The sequence below is a fragment of the Vipera ursinii genome (assembly GCF_947247035.1).
Source record: "Vipera ursinii genome assembly, chromosome: 1".
In the NCBI taxonomy this organism is placed as follows: domain Eukaryota; kingdom Metazoa; phylum Chordata; class Lepidosauria; order Squamata; family Viperidae; genus Vipera; species Vipera ursinii.
In genome coordinates, this window is record NC_139512.1 from 36,802,264 (window position 1) to 36,823,357 (window position 21,094).

Consider the following 21,094-nt stretch of genomic DNA (forward strand, 5'->3'; position numbering starts at 1 on the left):
TATTACATATCATCTATAGTAACTTGAATAAATTGTAACTGGCAAAGTTTACATAACACATCCAACCATAAATGATGGATTATAGATTGTAGTATTGGGATCCACACAATATCTTCCTACATTAATCATATCATGGTGTAACATAGTAACAAGGTCTTTTGCTTAGTGTTACATGTATATGAGACTGCAAAGTCTATACTCACTGAACTAGGTCCAACATTAGAAGATTAAAATAACTTAGTTGTGATTTCTCTGCAAAATATGTATTACATTTATCTGTTATTAATCAAATATTAAGATTGATGGATCCAGTTTGCTTTTTAATCCATTGAATGTCTTCATTCAAGACACGAGGGAAAGCCAACTGTAGTCTTCAGATTTCTAATACCTAACTTTCTAGCTTACTATACACATTTGTGTCAAGGATGAAAGAATCCTTATTTGTTCATTTGAGCCAGATACTTATATTAATGGTAAAGAAAAGATTTTTAAAATATGCCAAATAATTACTTGTAAAAGTTTAGGTTATACGGAGAAAGAAATATTTAGTACCAGGAGAAGTATATTGTATTCATGAACTAACTGAAATATTCAATGGATTGCAAAATATCAGATTTGAAAAGATCATCCTAAAACAAGCAAATTTTACATTTTGGTTATATTAGTCAGACATAATAATGAATAATAATAATACCAAAATTTTAATCTTACTTCAAATACAATGGGATGCCCATTCTGTGAGTTTCCCTGGAGAGGCAAGTTTGTTTTGCAGTTAATTATTTGCCTGCTTTCACACCTACAGCATTGGATATCCTATGGTTTTGATCCTAGCAAATTCTTAGGGCAGCCTGCCTTCCCTGAGTCATAGAATGTGGCTTCTAACTGGGCATAAGTGCCAAAACTATTTTTCCAAAGGGGCTTCATAGGACAAAAGGAACAGTTAACTTTCTCTCTCTCTCTCTCTCTCTCTCTCTCTCTCTCTCTCTCTCTCTCTCTGTGTGTGTGTGTGTGTGTGTGTGTGTGTGTTTGTGTGTGTGTTTGTGTATGTACATGCCCATTTTTAAATGAACCTTTTTATTTGTTCCTTACTGCATGAAAAGGGTGCATAAGTTCTTTTGGTTGGGTTGAGTAGATTTTATGAAATACTGCCATGATGCTAATCATATATTGTGACAAGACAATGGCTGGGCTAGGCAGATAGGTAGATTGGTTTGGCTTCTGAACAACCCCAAATGTTGTTTCATGTGCACCTGTTTAGAAGATGTATCTGAAGCAAACTGAATATTCAATGAGAGAATAGCATCTGGAATAAAGCCTTTCTCAGTGTGAAGAGGAAAATGGCCTTTTCTTTCTTTCCATTTTCTTGTTAATGCTGTTGATTAAAAGACTATATATAGTTCTCTATATATGACTAAATATTTCAGAGGAACACAGTAAAATACAGAGATTTTTTTTATTCAGATAAAATCTGTTATTCAGTCCTGTTATTCTCTCCCTTCTCTGCAAGCATGTGTGTTCCCTAGTTTATGCCCTATGGCAGAGTATTCAGCATTTTCAATTTTGTAAATCCTCCTCCATGTGATCTAGGACAACACGATTCTTTAAATATGAAAGACAGAGGCTGAAGCAGCCAGGCTACTTTTGCTTTAAATTGGATGCCTGCAGTCTAAGTGAATAGTGGATGTCCAATAATGAAATGTCACAGTTATTTTGAATCAAATGTTCTCTTAGTAAATAGGCAGCTTGCTGGCTAAATAGAATACTAACAAACCGATAATTTGGTACACTCTTAACCAAATAAGATTAGACTAGATTTAAAGCTTCATTGGAGCAAAAGTAGTAAAAATAGCATTTGTTACACTGACAGTATTCATTAATTTAAAACAAAAAAAAAATACTGTGTTATAACTAGTGCTCTATTATCCTTCATCAGAAAGAGAAATTCTTGCGCTCTCTCTCTCTCTCTCTCTCTCTCTCTCTCTCTCTCTCTCTCTCTCTCTCTCTCTCTCTCTGTGTGTGTGTGTGTGTGTGTGTGTGTGTCTGTGTGTCTGTGTGGGAGAAGAGATTCGGGGAGGGAGACGAAGGAAAAAAATTACCGGTGAGGTGAATATTATGCCAACACTATTATAGAACCTAGAATTAATTGAGTAATGTTATCTTCTTAAGAGTCTAAATTTTCATTCCAAACTCAGAACAGGTTTCCTAGACTTTGTGATCATACAGAAAAAAAAATCAAAACTATTTTTGAATCCCAGAATAAATTTGTACAAGTCAAAGCACAAGAGTTTTCTTCTTGATTGCAATTGAACAGCAGTTCCCACCCTCATTAATTTTGGGAAATTGTTTAAGTTTCTTTCCTTCCTGTCCAGATTGTTGGGGGCAATAAGATGACTTTGTAAAAATGCTGCTGGGGGGGGGGCGCTAAAGCCCTAATAAGCAGGTATATACATAGAATGAAGGCTATTGCTAAGCACATTGATTTGTGCTTTTTAGATTGTAAGCCGCCCTGAGTCTTCCGAGAAGGGCGGGATATAAATGGGATTTTAAAAAAAAAGTTATTCTCTTGTATATAATCCACCACTTATCCTTGTGGTAGACTAAAAAAATTAAGAATTTTAATCCATTTATTCTTTTTCTTTCTTTCTTTCCCACACCTAACCAAGTGTGATCCAACTGATTATTGACCAACTAGTCTTTTATTCATAATCAGCTAACTATATACTATATTTTATAATAGAGATTATTGAATTGGATACTATCAGAGAACAGTTTGATCCCTGAACAGGCAGCATTCAGATTTCAATATTCAACAATAGACCAAAGCATAAATTAACATCACCTAGCCAAGACACACTCCAGTTAATCAAAAACTGTATGTTGCTTTTATAAATTAAAGGGCAGTTTGATTCACTTCCATGTGACAGACTCTGGAAGAAATTAGCTGTTGCATTGATTGAATGCTGTCTCTCTTAATTATAATAACATTGCACCAGATGTTACTACACAACTGAAGAATATTCACAAAAGAAATTCAACTGAACACCAAAAAGACATTAAACAAGGAACTTTTCTTGCCCCATTTCTTTTCAATGTTTATATCAGTGATAACATTGAATTTTTTTGCTAAACTAGAATTTTCTCACCCACTGCCCCATCTCCATTTTTATATGTGGATGATTTAGGTATTCTGTCTATAACTCATCTGAGTACACATAGATTATTTAACACTCTATCACCTTATTTCTCTAGAGATTTTGTTTGTGTACATGTGTTCCTTTGAGTCAGTGTTGATCCTGGCAACTGCATAAACAAGTCCCTGCAATTTTCTTGGCAAGATTTTGAAGATGGTTTGGTTTTGCTTCCTTCCTAGAGCAGAGAGTGAGTGGCTGGTCCAAGGTCACCCAGCTAGCTTTTATATCTAAACTGGCTCTAGAGAATACTAAAATAAACATTTTAATATTCCCAAGAAAGTGCTTATGTTGCCAGTTATTTCGAAGATCAGTGGGAGCCTTTTTCACTAGGTTAAAACCACTAAATACTTAAGGGATTACTTTCAAACTTCCATCCATTGCACCAGCAAATGAGTGATCTTAAAATAAGACTTTAAAAACATCCCTAGAGATTGTTAAATATACAGTCCAGCATTGTAGCATCTCTGTCTAAACAGCAGTTAAATTATTTAGTGCTAAAATTCTAGCTGTAATGCTATACGGTGTTTAATTGTACATCTCCAAAAACACTTCAAGTCATCCAGTCAAAACTCCTAAAAGCTATGCAGGTAGTCCTTGATTTACTCTGGTAATTGGGGCAGGAACTGCCATTACTAACCAATGCGGTTGTAAAGTGCAATGATTGGCAGTCCTGATTGTCATTTTTAAGCAACAACCGCATGGGTTGCTAAGCAAGGATCTCATATTTGTGGAAAGCCAGCTGGGAATGTCAGAAATTGTGATCATGTGATCATAGCTCACTGAAGCATTGTAATCATGAGCCAGGTGCCAAGAACCAGATCACAATCATTGGGAGGCAGGATGCTGCAGCACCTGGAATTCCCAGGACCAGTTGTAACTACCACTAATTCAACACCTGTTGTAAGTTTGAAAGGTTGCTGAAGGAGTGGTCATTAAACCAGGATCACCAAATGTTACTTTTACTTAATGCCCTTATTTGGCTGCATTTCTTTGGGATTTTGTCCTGATAGGTTCTGGTTTAAACAAATTATCTGGAGTACTTCCTTGGTCTACCTGCTCTAGTTAGGGAGGTTTATCTCCTTCCTAAGGAGACAAATCAATCATGATTGGATATACTGCGGCTTTTCTATTATGGCGATATCAAGGCTATACATAGCCTTGATAAAACTTTGGCCAAAGGATTTGGGACCAAGACATTCAAACTAACATAACCAGAGTTTCCCATCTCCATTACAGTGTAATTTCTCCCTATTCCTAGATTATCTCTAGATAGCATAAAATTCAAATCAAGTAGAGATTTGAGCTCAGTCCTTCCATATCTAAACTATACCCTCAATTCTTACACATAAACACACAAACAAAAAAGTTCTATAATTCTGTATGTTAACTTCTCAAACCCTAATATTTCACGCTGTATATTTTTATTTTTCAAACTGGTTTAGGAAAAGGCCACTTGTGATCAGTGTTAAAAAAAATAATGAAAGGTCCCAAACTCTGTGTAGGAATCTGAAACTGGAAGAGGAGAGGCTCATTTTGGTTTAGGACTTTTCAGTGTTTCTCACCTTACTTTACACCTGTCTTGAGAATATCTTTCTCTTGAACAAAACAATAGATCTGGATCAGTAGGAAGAAACTATTGCATTGTGGGACCCTGAGTTACAGCTACATGAACTCTTGTATTAATCTTTCCCCATCTCAGACCACGTAGAAAATTAACTGAAGAGAAATGTGTACTCAGCCATGCTTAAGTTGGTTGGTTTTATCATAAAAATGGTCTTCCTGTAATTTCTTAAATTTCCTGTAATTTGTGATTAATTAATTGTAATTTCTTAGAAATATAAGGAAAACTCCTTCATATTTCCAAATAACTAAAGAATTGTTACAGTTCAGCACAAATCTAAATCCATGCAGGAAAAGAAAGAAGGATCTCTTGTTTTATTGTTTGGATTTTGTGTATATGTTGTCATTCACAGTTCAGTGCCCTCCCTCTATAATGAGTAATACTTTTTTGCTCCAAAAATACTGAAGGGCTCAGATTTGAAAGCAAGAGGAGGAGGGGAAGGAGATAGATTTTCTTATTCTTTTTTCACCCCTTTTAACATGTTCTCACCAGCATACTTCTCAGCAAGTGATGATGACAGCATGTTAAAATTGAATGGTGTGATTTCTCGGCACATTTCTGAATGAATAATCCTGCAATTTGAGTTAAATAGATGCTTGCTTGGAAGAGCTGCTACCACAATCTAGTTTATGATAGGTCCTGGGCTGTCTCCCCTGATGTGCAATGTGAGTCAGGCATGAATGTGAAAAATTTGAATTATCACCTTAAATGCTGATTTTTCTTTTTCTGTTCTTTAGTTGCTGGCCTCTTGAATGTTTTTTTTTAATTCCTTGAAGGAATAGAACATTTTCTATATTTAAATAGACCTGAAAGCAGTCTGCAACCATGTAACTGTATTTTATAATTTTATTTATTGCATAATTTTAAAGTCTTTTAATTAAATCATATTAAATTATATTAAATTAATTTAAAAAAATTAATTTTATTGTTATTATGAATTGTGGGCTTGTACTAATTTAATTCCATTTTATTCTCTTTTTGTATTGTTTTACTGCCCTGTGAACCGCCCTGAGTCCTTCGGGAATAGGGCGGTATATAAATTCAACTAATTAATAAATAAATAAATAAATAAATAAATAAATAAATAAATAATCATCTGCAGCAGGAGGAAAAAAAACCTTCAAAGCCCACACAATTGCTGCAGTACTAAAAAGTGAATTTCCAGGTAATCCTGCTCAGTGGTACTGTAGTACAAAATGGGTTCTACTAATTTCCAATAAAACTAGAACAAACCCAGTTTTGACCAGAACATCGTGGCAAAAAGTTCCACTGTAAAAATGCCATTACCCTCCAGTGTTTTTGATTCTAGAAATTCTAGAAATTTTAGAATTCAAATTATCTCAAATGTGGGGCCCAAAATTTTAAAGCATGGAAAAATCATTTTGTTTATTTACCTATTTTATTTGTTAAATTTTATTCTATCTTTCAGAACTGGAAAATTTCCCCAAGATAACTTACAACCCACTGAATACTGATTAATTAAATGAATACAGTAAAACTATTATTAAAATACACTCTATAAACAGAAGAGGTCTTAGCAGATGTTATTTATTTATTATTTATTTATTAATTTAATTTGTATACCGCCCTTCTCCCGAATATACCTTAGTCAGCTTTGTTTAACTCAAAATCTAAGCACGGTCAACTGTAGTTAGTCCCTGAATAGTGGAATTTAGGGGTCAGTGGCTAGATTGGAAAGTTTTAAAAACATACTGGGAGAAGGTATTGAGAAACCATTCATATAGCATTGCTAAGAAAAATATAAATATGCATATACTTTTGAAATATTATTACTAAAAAACTGATAGAGACATTTTCAGAAATTTACATTTTAACATTTGATCCAGTAGTCTCACATGAATGTTTAGTATTGTGGAAGGCATGGCAGGACAATGACTGACAGAGTATTTTTGAGAAAAAGAGTGTTTTGAAAACTATAGTATGTGCTGAGTTTAACAGGTGACTGAACCTGTCAAATTGCCATCACATAGCGTGCATTTCCCATGCCACCATTCAGACTGATTTTTCATATGATATCACTAGATGCATTTATGCATTATCTTGCTGTTTGTTTCCATAGAAACTGATGCAAAAGGAGAGAAAGGGTAGCATGAAGGACAAAGGGGAAATATCAATTAAAGTTGTACAATAAATGTAGACCATAAATTGTTAGATATTTCCTGATAGTTTTTATGCACAGTTATAGTTTGACTTCTAAAAGAAGGAAGGAAGGAAGGAAGGAAGGAAGGAAGGAAGGAAGCAAGCAAGCAAGCAAGCAAGCAAGCAAGCAAGCAAGCAAGCAAGCAATTTTTTATTTGAAGTATACCTAGAGTATTCCTGTGTGACCTCCAAAATAGATGATCATATACTAGATGAATTCATATAGTTAACCAAGTGAGAACCAACAGCTGGATGAATTAGTTAGCAGTATGTTATCCACATTGTGGAGAAAATTGTCCTCATATTTTTAATCAATTGTGAAAGTATAGTATTTGTTCCTCTGTCTGCGTAGATTTCACAAGATGCCATATATCAAGATAGTTCTTGATTGTTAGAAACATTATTCCTAACTTGATGGATGAAAGCAGGTCAGAATGCAGCTCAGGACTGATCAAAATCTAATAAGACCATAATCGAATTCAAGGCTACAGGACTGTCAAATTCTAGAAGCCTGAAGCAGCTGGTATAAAGATTTCGGAACCACTGAGTATAATCTTCAAAACCCCCCAAAACTCTAGAAGTCTGGAGGTGCAAAAAATTCCAAAGTTCAATGGACAAAAGAAGACAGGCTACAGATCAATATATTTAACGACTATATTGGGTAATAGATTGTCAAGCAATATGTCAGCAAGCATTTAGAAAAGAACGCTGCAGTTACACAGAACTAGCATAGGTTTTGTTGAGGATGACCTCACAGGTGGTTCTTGTTTTCTTCTCATGTAATCAAAATGGCTAAAGAAAGTACTCAGAAATGTCATGGTCTCTACCCATCTGCCGTGATTTAAAAATAACCTTAATTACCTGTTAGCATATTCTAGATCTAGTTTCAGCCTTTTGCTTAACCTTGGTTAGATCTTAGTTTACATTTGGCACAAACACATTCTTTTATCACAGTATAACAGCCAAGGATTTTGTCGTGTGTGTATATGTGCATGTGTGCATGCATGGGAAGATGGTGAGGAAAAATGGTTTAAGTCTTCTACAAGCTACTATTAATATCATAACAATGTTAAGATGGGGCAAAAAAAACCCATTGGCTTTCATAAGTGCTATTGCAAAAGAATCTTCATGCCCAGGAGATAGATAGATATCTGTATCTATATCTATGTCTATGTCTATGTCTATATCTATCTATCTATCTATCTATCTATCTATCTATCTATCTATCTATCTATCTATCTATCTATCTATCTATCTATCTATCTATCTATCTATCTAACCTTGCTAGGCCCCAAACATGGGACAAATCTTATTTCCTGTTTCAACCTGAAACAGGAAATAAGATTTGTCCCATGTTTGGGGCCTAGCAAGGTAATCTAAATACTTAACAAACATTTAACACATATCTCCCTTGCTTCTCAGCTAACAAAGTGAGAAAGAGCCAGTGGCCTAAAGGTTAGAACAATTGCCTAAGGTGCAATCAGCCCAGGTTCGAATCTCAGAAGGGTATGGCTGACTGATGAGAACAAATAAGTTTGAAATGCATATCAGTCTCCCTTTAATTCTTTGTTAGCAATCCAAAAATTGGCTTGATGTCTAAATTATGAAAATGGCTCTGCAATGAGATTGGTTTATAATTCATTACACCACTATTAAGTGTATGCTTCCTCTCATTGTGTCATACCTCATAATGTTACTCTGAAGTGGTATTTCTCAACCTTGGCAACTTTAAAATATCTGTATTTCGTCTCTCAGAATTCTAGAGCCAGCATGGGTGTTCTGAGTATTGAAGTCCAGACATCTTAAAGTTACTAAAGTTGAGAAACACTGTTCTAGAATTTCACCCATCCAGCAATACTTTATGCCACTGCAATACTTTTAAACTTTTAAACAATGTAGTGACATTAATAGTTTTCATTTGTTGTCATTGAGTCACAATATTTTGTTCCAAACCAAGATGTTTGTGAAGGAATTCTCTAAATTTATTTATTTATTATTTATTAATTTAATTTATATACCGCCCTTCTCCCAGGGGACTCAGGGCGGTGAACAGAGCAATACATAAAAACTAGTTAAAAAAATTAAAATTACTTGTCCACCTTCTCAACTTTAGGATTCCCCATGCTGGGGAAGTCCAGACATCTTAAATTTGCCAAGGTTAAGAAACACATCTCTAAATTAAAACTGGTGCAGATGTACTTGAAGCATTATCAGTACTATATATTAAGACGGCTGTGACTGTTTCTAGGGTTGTGCCACTGCTCTTTAATGAGTTGCCAGTGGATGTTTTCATTTGTTCCCATACATGTCAAAGAATATTTTTATAGTCAAATCTGAAACTTTGCAAATCCTTAATTGATGAATACTATCACTGAGAAATTACTTTGTTAAAAAATTGTCCTGCCTTTGGGTTCCCAAAGAAGTACGTAAAGCATTATTTTTAGTTTTAAAAGTGCTTGCTATTTTCTCTGTTGTCTTTTTCATTGATTTTTAGATTTAAGTTAGTGATAAACTCGAAGCAGAAACTCTTTGCTGGCTTTAGGGAAACCAATAGTAGTCAGACACTTGGACACGTAAACTAATATAGCTCTGGGCTTAGCATCACATCACATTTTGGAGTAATTCAGAAACACCATTCATCTCCTGTTTTTGACTATGAGAAGACTCTAATCTTTTGATTTCAAGAAGCCAGAGTTCATTGGGGAACAATCCCTTCACATTCCAGAAAAAAAACCAGCATTTGAAACCATAGCATTAGCAATCATGGGAATCAATTATAGTGGAAATATCATCCTAGGTCAGGGGTCGGCAACCTCGGCTCTTTTATGACTCGTGGACTTCAACTCCCAGAATTCCTGAGCCAGCATAGCTGGCTCAGGAATTCTGGGAGTTAAAGTCCACGAGTCATAAAAGAGCCGAGGTTGCCGACCCCTGTCCTAGGTCAAAGCAGCAGGAAGTGTGAAATGGTGGCTAATGGTGATGGTCAGAGCTGGGCCTTTACACCATGTGACTGAAGTATAATATTTAATATAATTGAACCTGATCATTTGTGTCTTGAGTGAGGACATTGTGTCGACTTGTTTGATGATCCCTTTGTTTGTTTTCTTGGCTGTCCACAGTATTTTCAGGAGTTTTATCCAAAACAGCAACAAACCACACTGATTTTCTTAATTTGTTAGGAATATAAGATGTTACTACAGAAGAATCTGAAGTAGGGATTACAAACTATATATTAAAAGGATTTTTTTTTAATGATATTTTGACAGGGACCCTTTCGCATGACTCCTGATTTTGCTGCTTCTCCTGCAGTTGGGTATATTCCTCTAAGCCAGAAACCTGAAGCAGTGGTACATGCTATGAAGGTATGTATTGCATATTTGTGAATGCAATAAGCCATATTTTCTGGCACAAAGGATAGTTTCTTCAAAAGACACTGATATCCTTTGCCTGCTTTTTGTCACTTAACGTAATGTCCTCTATATTGTTGGAACCTGAAAGATATCAGAGTGGAAGAAACAGCTGAAATGTAGACTGGGGAAATTTAACAGTATTACATCTCTTTAAAGTTTTCACTGGAGAAGAGCCTAATGCTAGGAAAGATTGAGGGCAATAGAAGAAGGGGACGACAGAGAATGAGGTGGCTGGATGGAGTCACTGAAGCCGTAGGCGTGAGCTTAAATGGACTCCAGAAGATGGTAGAGGACAGGAAGGCCTGGAGGAACGCTGTCCATAGGATCGCGATGGGTCGGACACGACTTCGCAACTAACAACAACAACAAAAGTTTTACCCGGAAATTTTCTGTCATTCATATTATAAATAATGGCAATACTATTTAATTGGGGTTTTAACTGGGGTTTTATATTTTTTCAGGGATTTAGTTTAATCTTTTTTAATTGCTCTTAATTTTTGTATTGATGTTTTATATACCCTGTAAACCGCCCTGAGTCCTACGGGAAAAGGGCGGTATATAAATTCAATAAAATTCAAAATTCAAATACTGTGCAATAGGATATGACAGCAAAAGAAGCAAAAGTGCTATTACAGAGCTTTGTATTTCTAACAAATGAGATATAAGGAAAGACTTTTGAGCTGGTAATAAAACTTGGCAGACTTTCACAGATTGGATAACCAGCAGCTGTTAATTAAACCATCTCAATTTTCTTGGTTCATTCATTCTCCGAGAGCAGTCAGTAGTTGGTTGCCAGTGTGCCATTTCTGACTCTGAGTTTTGACTGTCCACACAGTTGAGTATACGGAAGACATATGGAGGCCAAATGAGTTAGTGGCACAGTCTACACCCACATGGATCAACAATTAATTATTTCCTTTTCATTAAAGATCTAGTTTTATTTGTCACTAAATCCCTCTCATTTTCCTTGTATCCTGCCTCATCAAAAAAGGAAAGCAACAGATTGAATTAGTTTAAGCCATGCAAACAATGATCTTAATGTCAGTTAAGTTAGTGAGTTATACAGTTTTAAAGTAGGTTACACTAAGTAAGCAAATGACCCAGTTTTGTAACTGAGGATTTAAAAATAAGCAGGAAAAAGGAAATACAGTACTAGTCTAATTCTAAGCAATCAACGTGCAGTTATATCATGGAACAATGACATGTAATTTTGGAAAGTATATTTTACACACTTCGTTATGTGGATTTGAATCAAAATTGATTGCAATGTTATCGCATTTTGAAATCCAAGAAAAATCATACTAGATTTTGCAGCCAGAATTTTTGCAGCCAGAATATTTATTATAGAATTTATATCTTGCCCTAATCCAATAAATTCTGGGTATCACATAGAATTATAAAAACAAAGTATCCTAAAATTAATTCAATGACAAAACTAAAAATGTTTTTAAAAGAGCTCTTTAAACTCCAAATGTATACCAGAGGAGCACGATCTTCAGTCTAACATGTGAATGGGGAACTATCCAAATGTCAGATGGTAACTAATAGGTGCTACCAACAGAAATTCCTCACTCTGATTTCCTACCCGTCTAATATCTGAAAGAAAAGGAATCTGCAGCATCCTCTCCTGGTCTGATTACACAAGATGATGTAGTGCTATTGTGGAAGATACTTGTCATCGCAAGAAAGTCTAGTTTGCCTCTGTATATAACATTTTTAGGTCTTTGACTTTTTCAAAAGGAACAGGATGTTTTCCATTGTCTTGTAGGAGGTTCTCTATTTTCTACTTCCAATATATATTACAGTATTCATCTTTAAGACGTATTTCAAGGCCAGTCACCTGGAAGAAAGAGTGGGTGATTCTGTGAACTAATGCTTTGTAGAGGAAATGTTTCTGATCATTGATAAGTAAATATAAGCAATATATTTACAATGACAGGTTAGAACAGGGGTGTGAAACTGCCGGCCTGCAGGCCGGTTTCATCGAACCGAAGCCGTGCCCACCCCATTGCCGGCAATGCAAAAAGAGTCGCGATACGTCGCAACACATCACGTGACGTGGCAAGTTTGACACCTGTGGGTTAAAATAACAAAATGGGATTTTTCTCAGAAGTGGACCCTCAGCAGAGCCTGGGTCTTAGGATAGGACTGTGAACCTGCTGGACATAAGAGTCTTATTTTCCATCATTCTCTGAGCCAGAGAAAACCAAGGGGACTTTTTTTTTGCTTTGTATCATTTTACTTTAGCACATTTCTTTTCCATATCTTTATTATTTGTGTGGGCATTTAGTTATTCTATTTATATAGCCATTCTCTCCGGTGGGCACCTACTAAACTAAAATCCACAAGAGAGAGAAAGAAATAGAGCATAAGTATTAAAGTAAGTGCAAATGTTAAGAAATAGGAATTCATATTTTCAGTAGATCCTGGGATACTATACCTTAGGACATAGGAAGATTAGTAAAGTAGCCTTTTCTTGAATATACATGTTACTGCTACTATCATTTATTGAGAGTATTAATTGGGGTAATCAATGCCGCTTGTGGGGGGCGAAAGCCCTAATACGCAGGCATATACATAGAATGAAGGCTATTGCTAAGCACATTGGTTTGTGCTTAAATTGTAAGCCGCCCTGAGTCTTCGGAGAAGGGCGGGATATAAATGGGATTAAAATAAAATAAAAATACAAAAAATAAATTTTAACTGTTCTTAATTTTTGTAATTGTTGTATTGTTATTTTAAAAACCTTGTGAACCGCCCTGAGTCCTATGGGAGAAGGGCGGTATATAAGTCTAATAAAGATAAGATAAAGATAAAGATTTACAAAATCATACTAAATGTCCACCTAGCCTACCATGCTTTTTCTAAAAGTGATTGATTAAATGATACATTCATAAGCAGAACACAAGAAAAAACTGTACTGTACCTTACTATTTGTCTTCAATATCTAGTAAATACCGGTAGGTGTTTCAATAGAAAGGTTTTAACTTAGACAAAAAGACAACTGGAGCACAATTATACAAGATGGAATTTGAGACTGCAGTATGTACAAATGATGAACACGTGGTTGCTAAAATGTATAAATTTTATTGAAATTTGAAATGGCAGAATTTAAAGAATACATGATAAAATGGGCCAAGAAGTTCAGTTATATTATATATGTGGATCAACAGAAGAAGATGTAGCAGAAAGGACTGATTTTTACTTTGTGTTATAACTTAAAAGAGAACTTTTACAAAATGATGTATTGTTGGTGCATGAGATGAGAAAAAATATCAAGTATGTATAAAGACACTTCAAATTTATGTTGGAAATGTAAAAGACGTGAAGGGTCATTTTATCACACATGGTGGGTTTGTAAAAAAAAGCTTAAAAATTCTAGGTTCAAATGCATATAGTGATATAAAGAATTGTAAAGATTAACATTCAGCTGAAAAGATTTTTTTGGTTGTGAGTTATGGACAATAGGCACAAATATGCACAAATATGGAAATACCTACAAGAGAGGCATGGTTAGTGAAAATGACAGAATTTTCAGAAATGGTTGCTTGTAATCCTAAGTATGTTTGACTGGGAACCTGTTATGGCTTTTTTAAATTGAAGATTTTTTTATTACAGTAATAGGATTGGTATAACAAAAAACCATAGAAACATGCTCCTTAAATGTAGCACCCAGCTTGTTTCCGCTGGCAAGAACAAGCACTTGGCAGGTTTTCTTTCATCGGACATCCTTCTCATGCAATCCCATTTGTATCTATTACTATGGGAACTTAAAGAATAATCAGACTTCAGGGGAAATTGATGAATAGTATCTCTCTCCTTTTTTTCCATGGCAGTATAATTAGTATCTAAGCCAGTCAAAGAGTATGAGGTTATCACCAAACTTGTAAAGGTTTCCATTCAAAAGTGATTAAAATCCTCTCTGAGAAAATGATTTGAGTGTGAAAAGATAGAAAACTCTTTTTTTCTCCCAAGCTTAGAACTATCTACATTGGCCTTTTCCAAACTTCTTTCCAGATGTCTTGAAGGTAGCTGAAAATTGTGGATATTCTGATCCCAGTACAAATGAGTTGCCAGTTGAAGAAGGCTGTGCTGTACTGACTGATGGCAGCTCTCTTGGGTTCACAAATGTTTCCTGAGAGAAGAATGTAATGAATGTATGGACTTTACTACCAAGCCTGAGCTTTTCCATGAATGAGCCCCACACTTAGTATTTTCCAAATCTTTATATAGTGATGAAGAACTTTATTCATTTTAAATAATAATAAATAAAAATAGAGCCTTGGTGGAGCAGTGGGCTAATGCCTCCTTACGTAACACCAGCTGCCTGCAATTAGTGCAGGTTCGAGTCCCACCAGGCTCAAGGTTGACTCAGCCTTCCATCCTTCCGAGGTAGGTAAAATGAGGCCCCAGATTGTTGGGGGCAATAAGCTGACTTTGTAATAATGCCGCTTGGGGCCCCCGAAAAGCCCTAATAAGCAGGCATATACATAGAATGAAGGCTACTGCTAAGCTTGTAAGCCGCCCTGAGTCTTCGGAGAAGGGCGGGATATAAATGGGATTGAAATAAAAATAAAAACTAAATAAAATTTTCAGCAGGAGCAATATACTGTAGGAACTGAGTTAAACCACTGGTCTCCCTAATTCATTATTAGCGCATCTTGAAATCTTGTGTGTTGTATTGTTTTTTTCAGTGTTGGGAGCTACATAATAACTATATCAGTAGAATGCAGTAAAATGTGCTTGATGTGTACATGTGTATCTAATGATAAATATCAATTACATACTTTCCTGGATCTCCTACCTTACCAATCATTAATTTAGAACTACATGGCATGTGGATGAAAGACTTTCATAATATTTTATTGGAGCATTGTAATCTTTTCAATCTTTATCCCTTCTCTTTCTTTCTCTATCTCTGTGTATGTTCTGAGATTTTGCTCTGTTTAGGCTGTAATGAATCACAATGTGACATATTTTATAATTTCATCTCCATTATGCTTGTCTGTAGGTTCTTGAAGTCCATGAGAATTTGGACAGGCAGATACAAGAAAACTATGAAGAAGACCTGAGTGAAAAGGAGAAAGCAATTGTTCGTGAAATGTGCAATGTAATGAATCCATTTTCACAGTCTTTCATGTGTTAGCTATTCACTTCTAGTTGTGGTGTTGATGTTGTTCAATATCCTGTAGGATCTGTTCTGTCTGTGCAAACTTATTTAATTGTTGTTTTCACAATCTGAAGAAAAAACAGGTAACAAAGCAAGGGACAATGCAGTCCTAGGTATATCTAATCAAGGAAATCCTATTGAGTTCAGTGGTACTAATTTTCAGGTAAGGTTATAAACCAGCCTTCTCCAAATTTGTGCCTTCTAATTGTGTTGGGGAAAAACTCTCAAAATTTCTGGTCAACACACTTACAAGGAACCCAGTTCAGGATTGAAGCCTGAATTTTTGTTATCTGTTAAAAAGGGTACTAAATGATACAGTTTCTAAGACCTTTGTCACCATTTCATTTGTTAGACAAATTTATATGATTGCCCAACTCACACATGGTGACTCTGGGCAGCTTACAACATTAAAATATCATAGTGTAAAACCCCATAAACTCCCACCTGCCCCAGTGGTAGCGACCACACAGTCACCCCAGCCACTTGATTGGCTCTGTATCAACCAGGGAGTCCCTGCAAAAAACACATTTTCAGGGCCTTCCAAAAAAAAGTAACAAGGTAGAGTCCAATCTTCTCTCTGAGGGCCGTCACAGAGAAGGCCTTTTTACTCATCCTACAAAAAGTACCTCCCTAACAGATGAGACTCTCAGCACACCTTGCCTTGCTGCTCTGGTGGGCTGGGTAACTGGGGAGAGGCAGTTCTTCAGATAACTGGGGGCCAAGCAATGTAGGGCTTTAAAGGTGATAACCCAGTATTTTGAATTGCACCTGGAAACAGATAAGTAACCAAAGCAGCTCTTATAAAAGAAGTGATACATGCTCAAATCTTGATTTGTGTAGAACTGTGCTGTATTTTGAATCAACTAAGGCTTCCAGATAATTTTCAAGAGCTGCCCCATGTAAAGTGTGTTGCAGTAGTCCAAACAGGAGGTTGTTAGGTCATGAGTGACTGTGAGGAGGACCAGGAATCATTAAATGGCACACAACTTGCAATTATGCAAGGCCCTCCTGGCCATAACTGCCACCTGTCCCTCAAGCAAGAGTTACGAGTCCAGAAGTTAATCCCCAGATTACACATTGGGTCTGTCTGGGCCAATGCAACCCTATCCATGACCAACAATAGTCATTCTCCAAGAACCATGGAGCCCTGAAACCCAAAGCCACTCCATCTTGCCAGGGTTCAGTTTTAGCCTGTTACTCCTTATCTAAATCTTAAGAGTTTTCAGGCACTGCGAAAGGGCAGTTGTAGCATCCCTTAACAAAAATGTACAACTATCATTAGTATACTGATGATATCTCACCCCATGGTGATGGATGATCTCATCCAGTAGTTTCATGTAGATGTTAAACAGGAGCTGAGAGAGCACCTATACCTGTGGAAAACTAGGGACCGAGAATCGGACCTCTCCCTCCCAATCAAAACTGACTGAAGACAGCCTCGGAATAAGGAAGCTTAAACAAATACGGTAATCAGAAAAAAGAAAAAGATGAAAGATGAAAGAGTACAGTAGGAAGAGAGTGAAAATCAGTAGCATAAGAAAAGAGAGGAGAATTTAAAGACATGGAGGAAGAAATATCAATGCTTATTTTGTCTTGCTCATGTACGACTCTGTCCAAACCATCTGTCTCCATCTCCAAGAAATGTATTAAGGTACTAAACAAAAACTATGAAACAAGACCATGATACTAATCACACAAAGTACCAGTAAACGGGTACTTGTTAAAAATTCTGAGAGAATACACTTTGAAGCAGAGAAAAAGCCTCCTGCTGTATTCTTTGGGGGTGGAGTGCACAGTCTCCACTTTTCATTACTTTCTGCAAAAGAAATGGCTTACACCCATGTAGACTGGGTGACAGTTTCAAAATGGGACAAGCCCTGATTCATCCAATGTTTGCCCATGCTGTTTTGTCATTTTTCCTGTGCCTCTGCTTTGTTTCGTAGCACACAGATAGCATCAGTAGACATTGTGGTGTTGGTGTGAATGTGGGTATGGATATGGATGGGCGCTTCACTTGGCTATTCTAATTTAATGTTTGGGAGAGCCTACCTCACACATCTCACTCTGTAAAACAGGATAAAGAGAAAAGGCAACAGGCCAGCTCCTTGTCTCTTTGGACTTTTCCCACATTTTTGCAATGTACCTTCCTCCCATCCTTGCGACAGCAGGAAGGCCCATCCTTTGGGAAATTGCTGTACCTCAGAATCAAGACTGGCAAGCAGTGGTGGGATTCAAATATGTGAACAACCAGTTCTCTGTATGGATGCCGCCTCCGGAAGTCCATTCTGGGCCTGGGTAACAAAAAATTAGCCACCAGTTCTGCTGAAGTGGTGCGAACCGGCTGAATACCACCACTGCTGGCAAGGAGGCTGTCCCTTTGATGGGGGTAGAGATTCCTGCCAAAGCCAGGAAGACAGGTACATTTTGGTTGCCAGGCAAAGCTGTTTTTTTTAACAGCCAGAACAGGAGCAGCCGTGGATGCAGGAGACTTGTGGCCTCTTCTCCATTCAACATGGAATGTTAGAACAGAGGTAGTTTTCTTCTCTTTTGGAATGAAAAGTACCTCATTCCTAGCTTTCAACTGCTTCAACAGCAGAGTGGCCCTAAGAAGAAGGCTCCCTCGTGAAGAAATGCCATTTGCAAATGGTAAATAGCCCATTTTGGAGTCAGAGGAAGAAGGGTGTATAGATGAACCTAAATACTCTGTGTGTGTGTGTGTGTAGGTAAAGGTAAAGGTTCCCCCGCACATGCGTGCTAGTCGTTTCCGACTCTAGGGGCCGGTGCTCATCTCCGTTTCAAAGCCGAAGAGCCAGCGCTTGTCCGAGGACAACTCCGTGGTCATGTGGCCGGCATGACTAGACGCCAAAGGCGCACGGAACGCTGTTACCTTCCCACCGTAGTGGTCCCTATTTTTCTACTTGCATTTTTACATGCTTTTGAACTGCTAGGTTGGCAGAAGCTGGGACGAGTAACAGGCGCTCACTCTGTTATGTGGCACTCGGGATTCGCCATGCCAAACTGCCAACCATCTGATCGACAAGCTCAGCGTTCTAACCCACTGAGCCACCATATAGTGTTTGTTAAGCATTCAGAATACACTTGCTTAGTAGTCCCAGACACAGGACAAATCTTATTTCCTGTTTCAGCCTAGCCCTAGCCCAAGGCCATCTACAGGCTACAGGCAGTAGCCACAGCAGTGGCAGCTCATATTTGTGTAAATTGTTTTGATCATATCGGTCTCCCTTTATTCTTTGTTAGCAAGCCAAAAAATTTACACACACACACACACACACACATATATATGTATGTGTATATGTGTGTCTGTATATATATATATATGTGTGTGTGTCTGTATGTGTGTGTGTGTGTGTGTGTGTGTATATATATATATATATATATATATATATATATATATATATATATATATATGAGAGAGAGAGAGAGAGAGAGAGAGAGAGAGAGAGAGAGAGAGAGAGAGAGAGAGAATGAATCCACTCATACCCTGCTTATATTAGACTGTTTATATAAGGAGACGTGCATAGGTTTGACACTTTTACTGAAAGGGTGCATACCTCAGTGTTCCCATCCAGAGTGGATGAGGGTGCGTGGGTGTTTTACAAGTAGTCTTCAACTTACAATCATTTGTTTAGCAACCATTCAAAGTTACAATAGTGCTGAAAAAAGTGACTTATAACCGGTTTTCATACTTTCAACCATCACAGCCTCCTTGTGGTCTCATGATCATGATTTGGGCACTTAGAAACTGTTGTGCATTATGATGGTTTAGTGCACTGTGGTTGTATGATCGCCATTTACAACCTTCCCAGCTACCAGGTCAATGGGGAAGCCGGCAAAGAAGGTAGCAAGTTGCCAGTTGCATGTTTTGCTTAATGACCAAATTGCAGAACAGCTGGTCAGTAACATTTGCCTCACTTAATGACTGTGCAGCTTAACAATAAATTTTCTGGTCCCTATTGTGGTTGTATTCCAAGGAGTACTTCTATGGCAGGGGTCTTCAAACTTGAAGTCCACAAGTCATAAAAGGGCCAAGTTTGAAGACCCCTGTTCTATGGGATAAAATTTTGCTTGTGAAATGTAAAAGTGGTTCTTTTTCTATTATGAAAAAGGTAAAGGAATGTGTTTTAAAATATAAACACACCTTTTTTTAAGTGATGGGTACAATGTCAGGTCTAGCCCCCCCCCCCCAAAATGCAACTTGTTCGTAGGATTGTACAATCTGCTCAGTACTGTGACTTTTGATTTGGAAATAAGTCCCATTGTGTCCAACCCTGAGGAAATCTGGGTAAGATTTAATGTAAGTTATTTTGATTATACCCATTCTCATTAACTATTGTGGGTGTGCTTTTCAGAAAATTCATATGGCGTAAACACACAATGCTGGTGATCAACCATAGAAACCATTATTTTTGAGAACCGTCTTGTTCTACTGAAATTAAAGAAAAGGGAAATAAATAACACTTGTAGGATGTAAATACTGTAACTTTGTAGAATGTCAGTGTCATGGCACAGAGCCACGAGCAAAAGCAATGCACAAAAATCATGCTTTTCTTTACATATGCTGGGTAAAAAGTGCTGTTTATTCCTTGCCTCACAGAGCAAAATATATTCAAAGACAGTCCCCCAAAGGTTCTTTGAGAGCCCCCCGTTAAACCAATGTAGTTTTCAAGAGCAGTGCGCTGTATTAGCTCTTGCAAGTATTTAATCCCCTTAAGGATATGAAGAACTGCAGAATACTTTACTTACACAACCACCAAAACTATCATTTCAAATGGATGGAATGTGCCACACCTTAACAAGTTTCCTTTGCTCAACTTCTTTGAAACAAATATGTTATTTGCAAGTCATAATAACAAACTATTTGGCAGGAATGCTGCTGACATTTCCTTCTTTATTGTTGTCTTTTGGAATTGATTTTAGAGAGCATAGGAATATTGTCTAGCCAGGTGTGTCTGGAGCCTAACAATGTTTAAAATTCCCATATGTGAGCTTTGAACCACATGGTTTCCAACCTGTTTTAGGACAACTGCTGGTTTATGAGGATACTGTACAAACACCCAAATAAGATAATCCAAATGCAAGATTTAAGGGAGGAGCACAAAAATAATCATGCATGCATACCATGGAAATGATTTCCTAACTACTAGCTTCTGGGAGGACCTCCAAAGCTTTTGATGATGCTGTACTTGCCCTGTTTCAGGTTGAACACATGCTCAGAGTTGGACTGTGAACTGTTTTACTTTCAAGTTTGCAAATGTTTACAGGCTTTGGCAGGCAGAGCACTGGAATATGCAAATGCTTGCACACACTAGTAATGCTAAATAGGGAAGTTTTGTCTGTGACAGTTCAAGGCAGAGCATGTTAAATGTAGCCCAAAAGCAGTCCAAAAGTTTGTGCATCACAGAAAGGTAGTCAGCCAGCCGGATTGGGAGTTTCAGATAGCAATGGGATCCAGAGACACGAAAACTTGGTGCTGAAAGTGGAATGTTTCCTAATGGAACAGGCAGTTGCTTGCTGTTGCATT

The 21,094-nt window shown here is 37.0% G+C and overlaps 1 protein-coding gene across 1 annotated transcript in view; it reads left to right on the plus strand.

The window, feature by feature from the left end:
* CCDC85C (coiled-coil domain containing 85C) overlaps positions 1-21,094 on the plus strand; it is a 186,047-nt gene that overhangs the window by 157,745 nt on the left and 7,208 nt on the right. The window contains exons 5-6 of the mRNA XM_083349080.1: positions 10,239-10,334; positions 15,394-15,492. Of these exons, the coding sequence (XP_083205206.1) occupies positions 10,239-10,334; positions 15,394-15,492 (195 nt within the window). The remainder of the gene's footprint in view (positions 1-10,238; positions 10,335-15,393; positions 15,493-21,094) is intronic.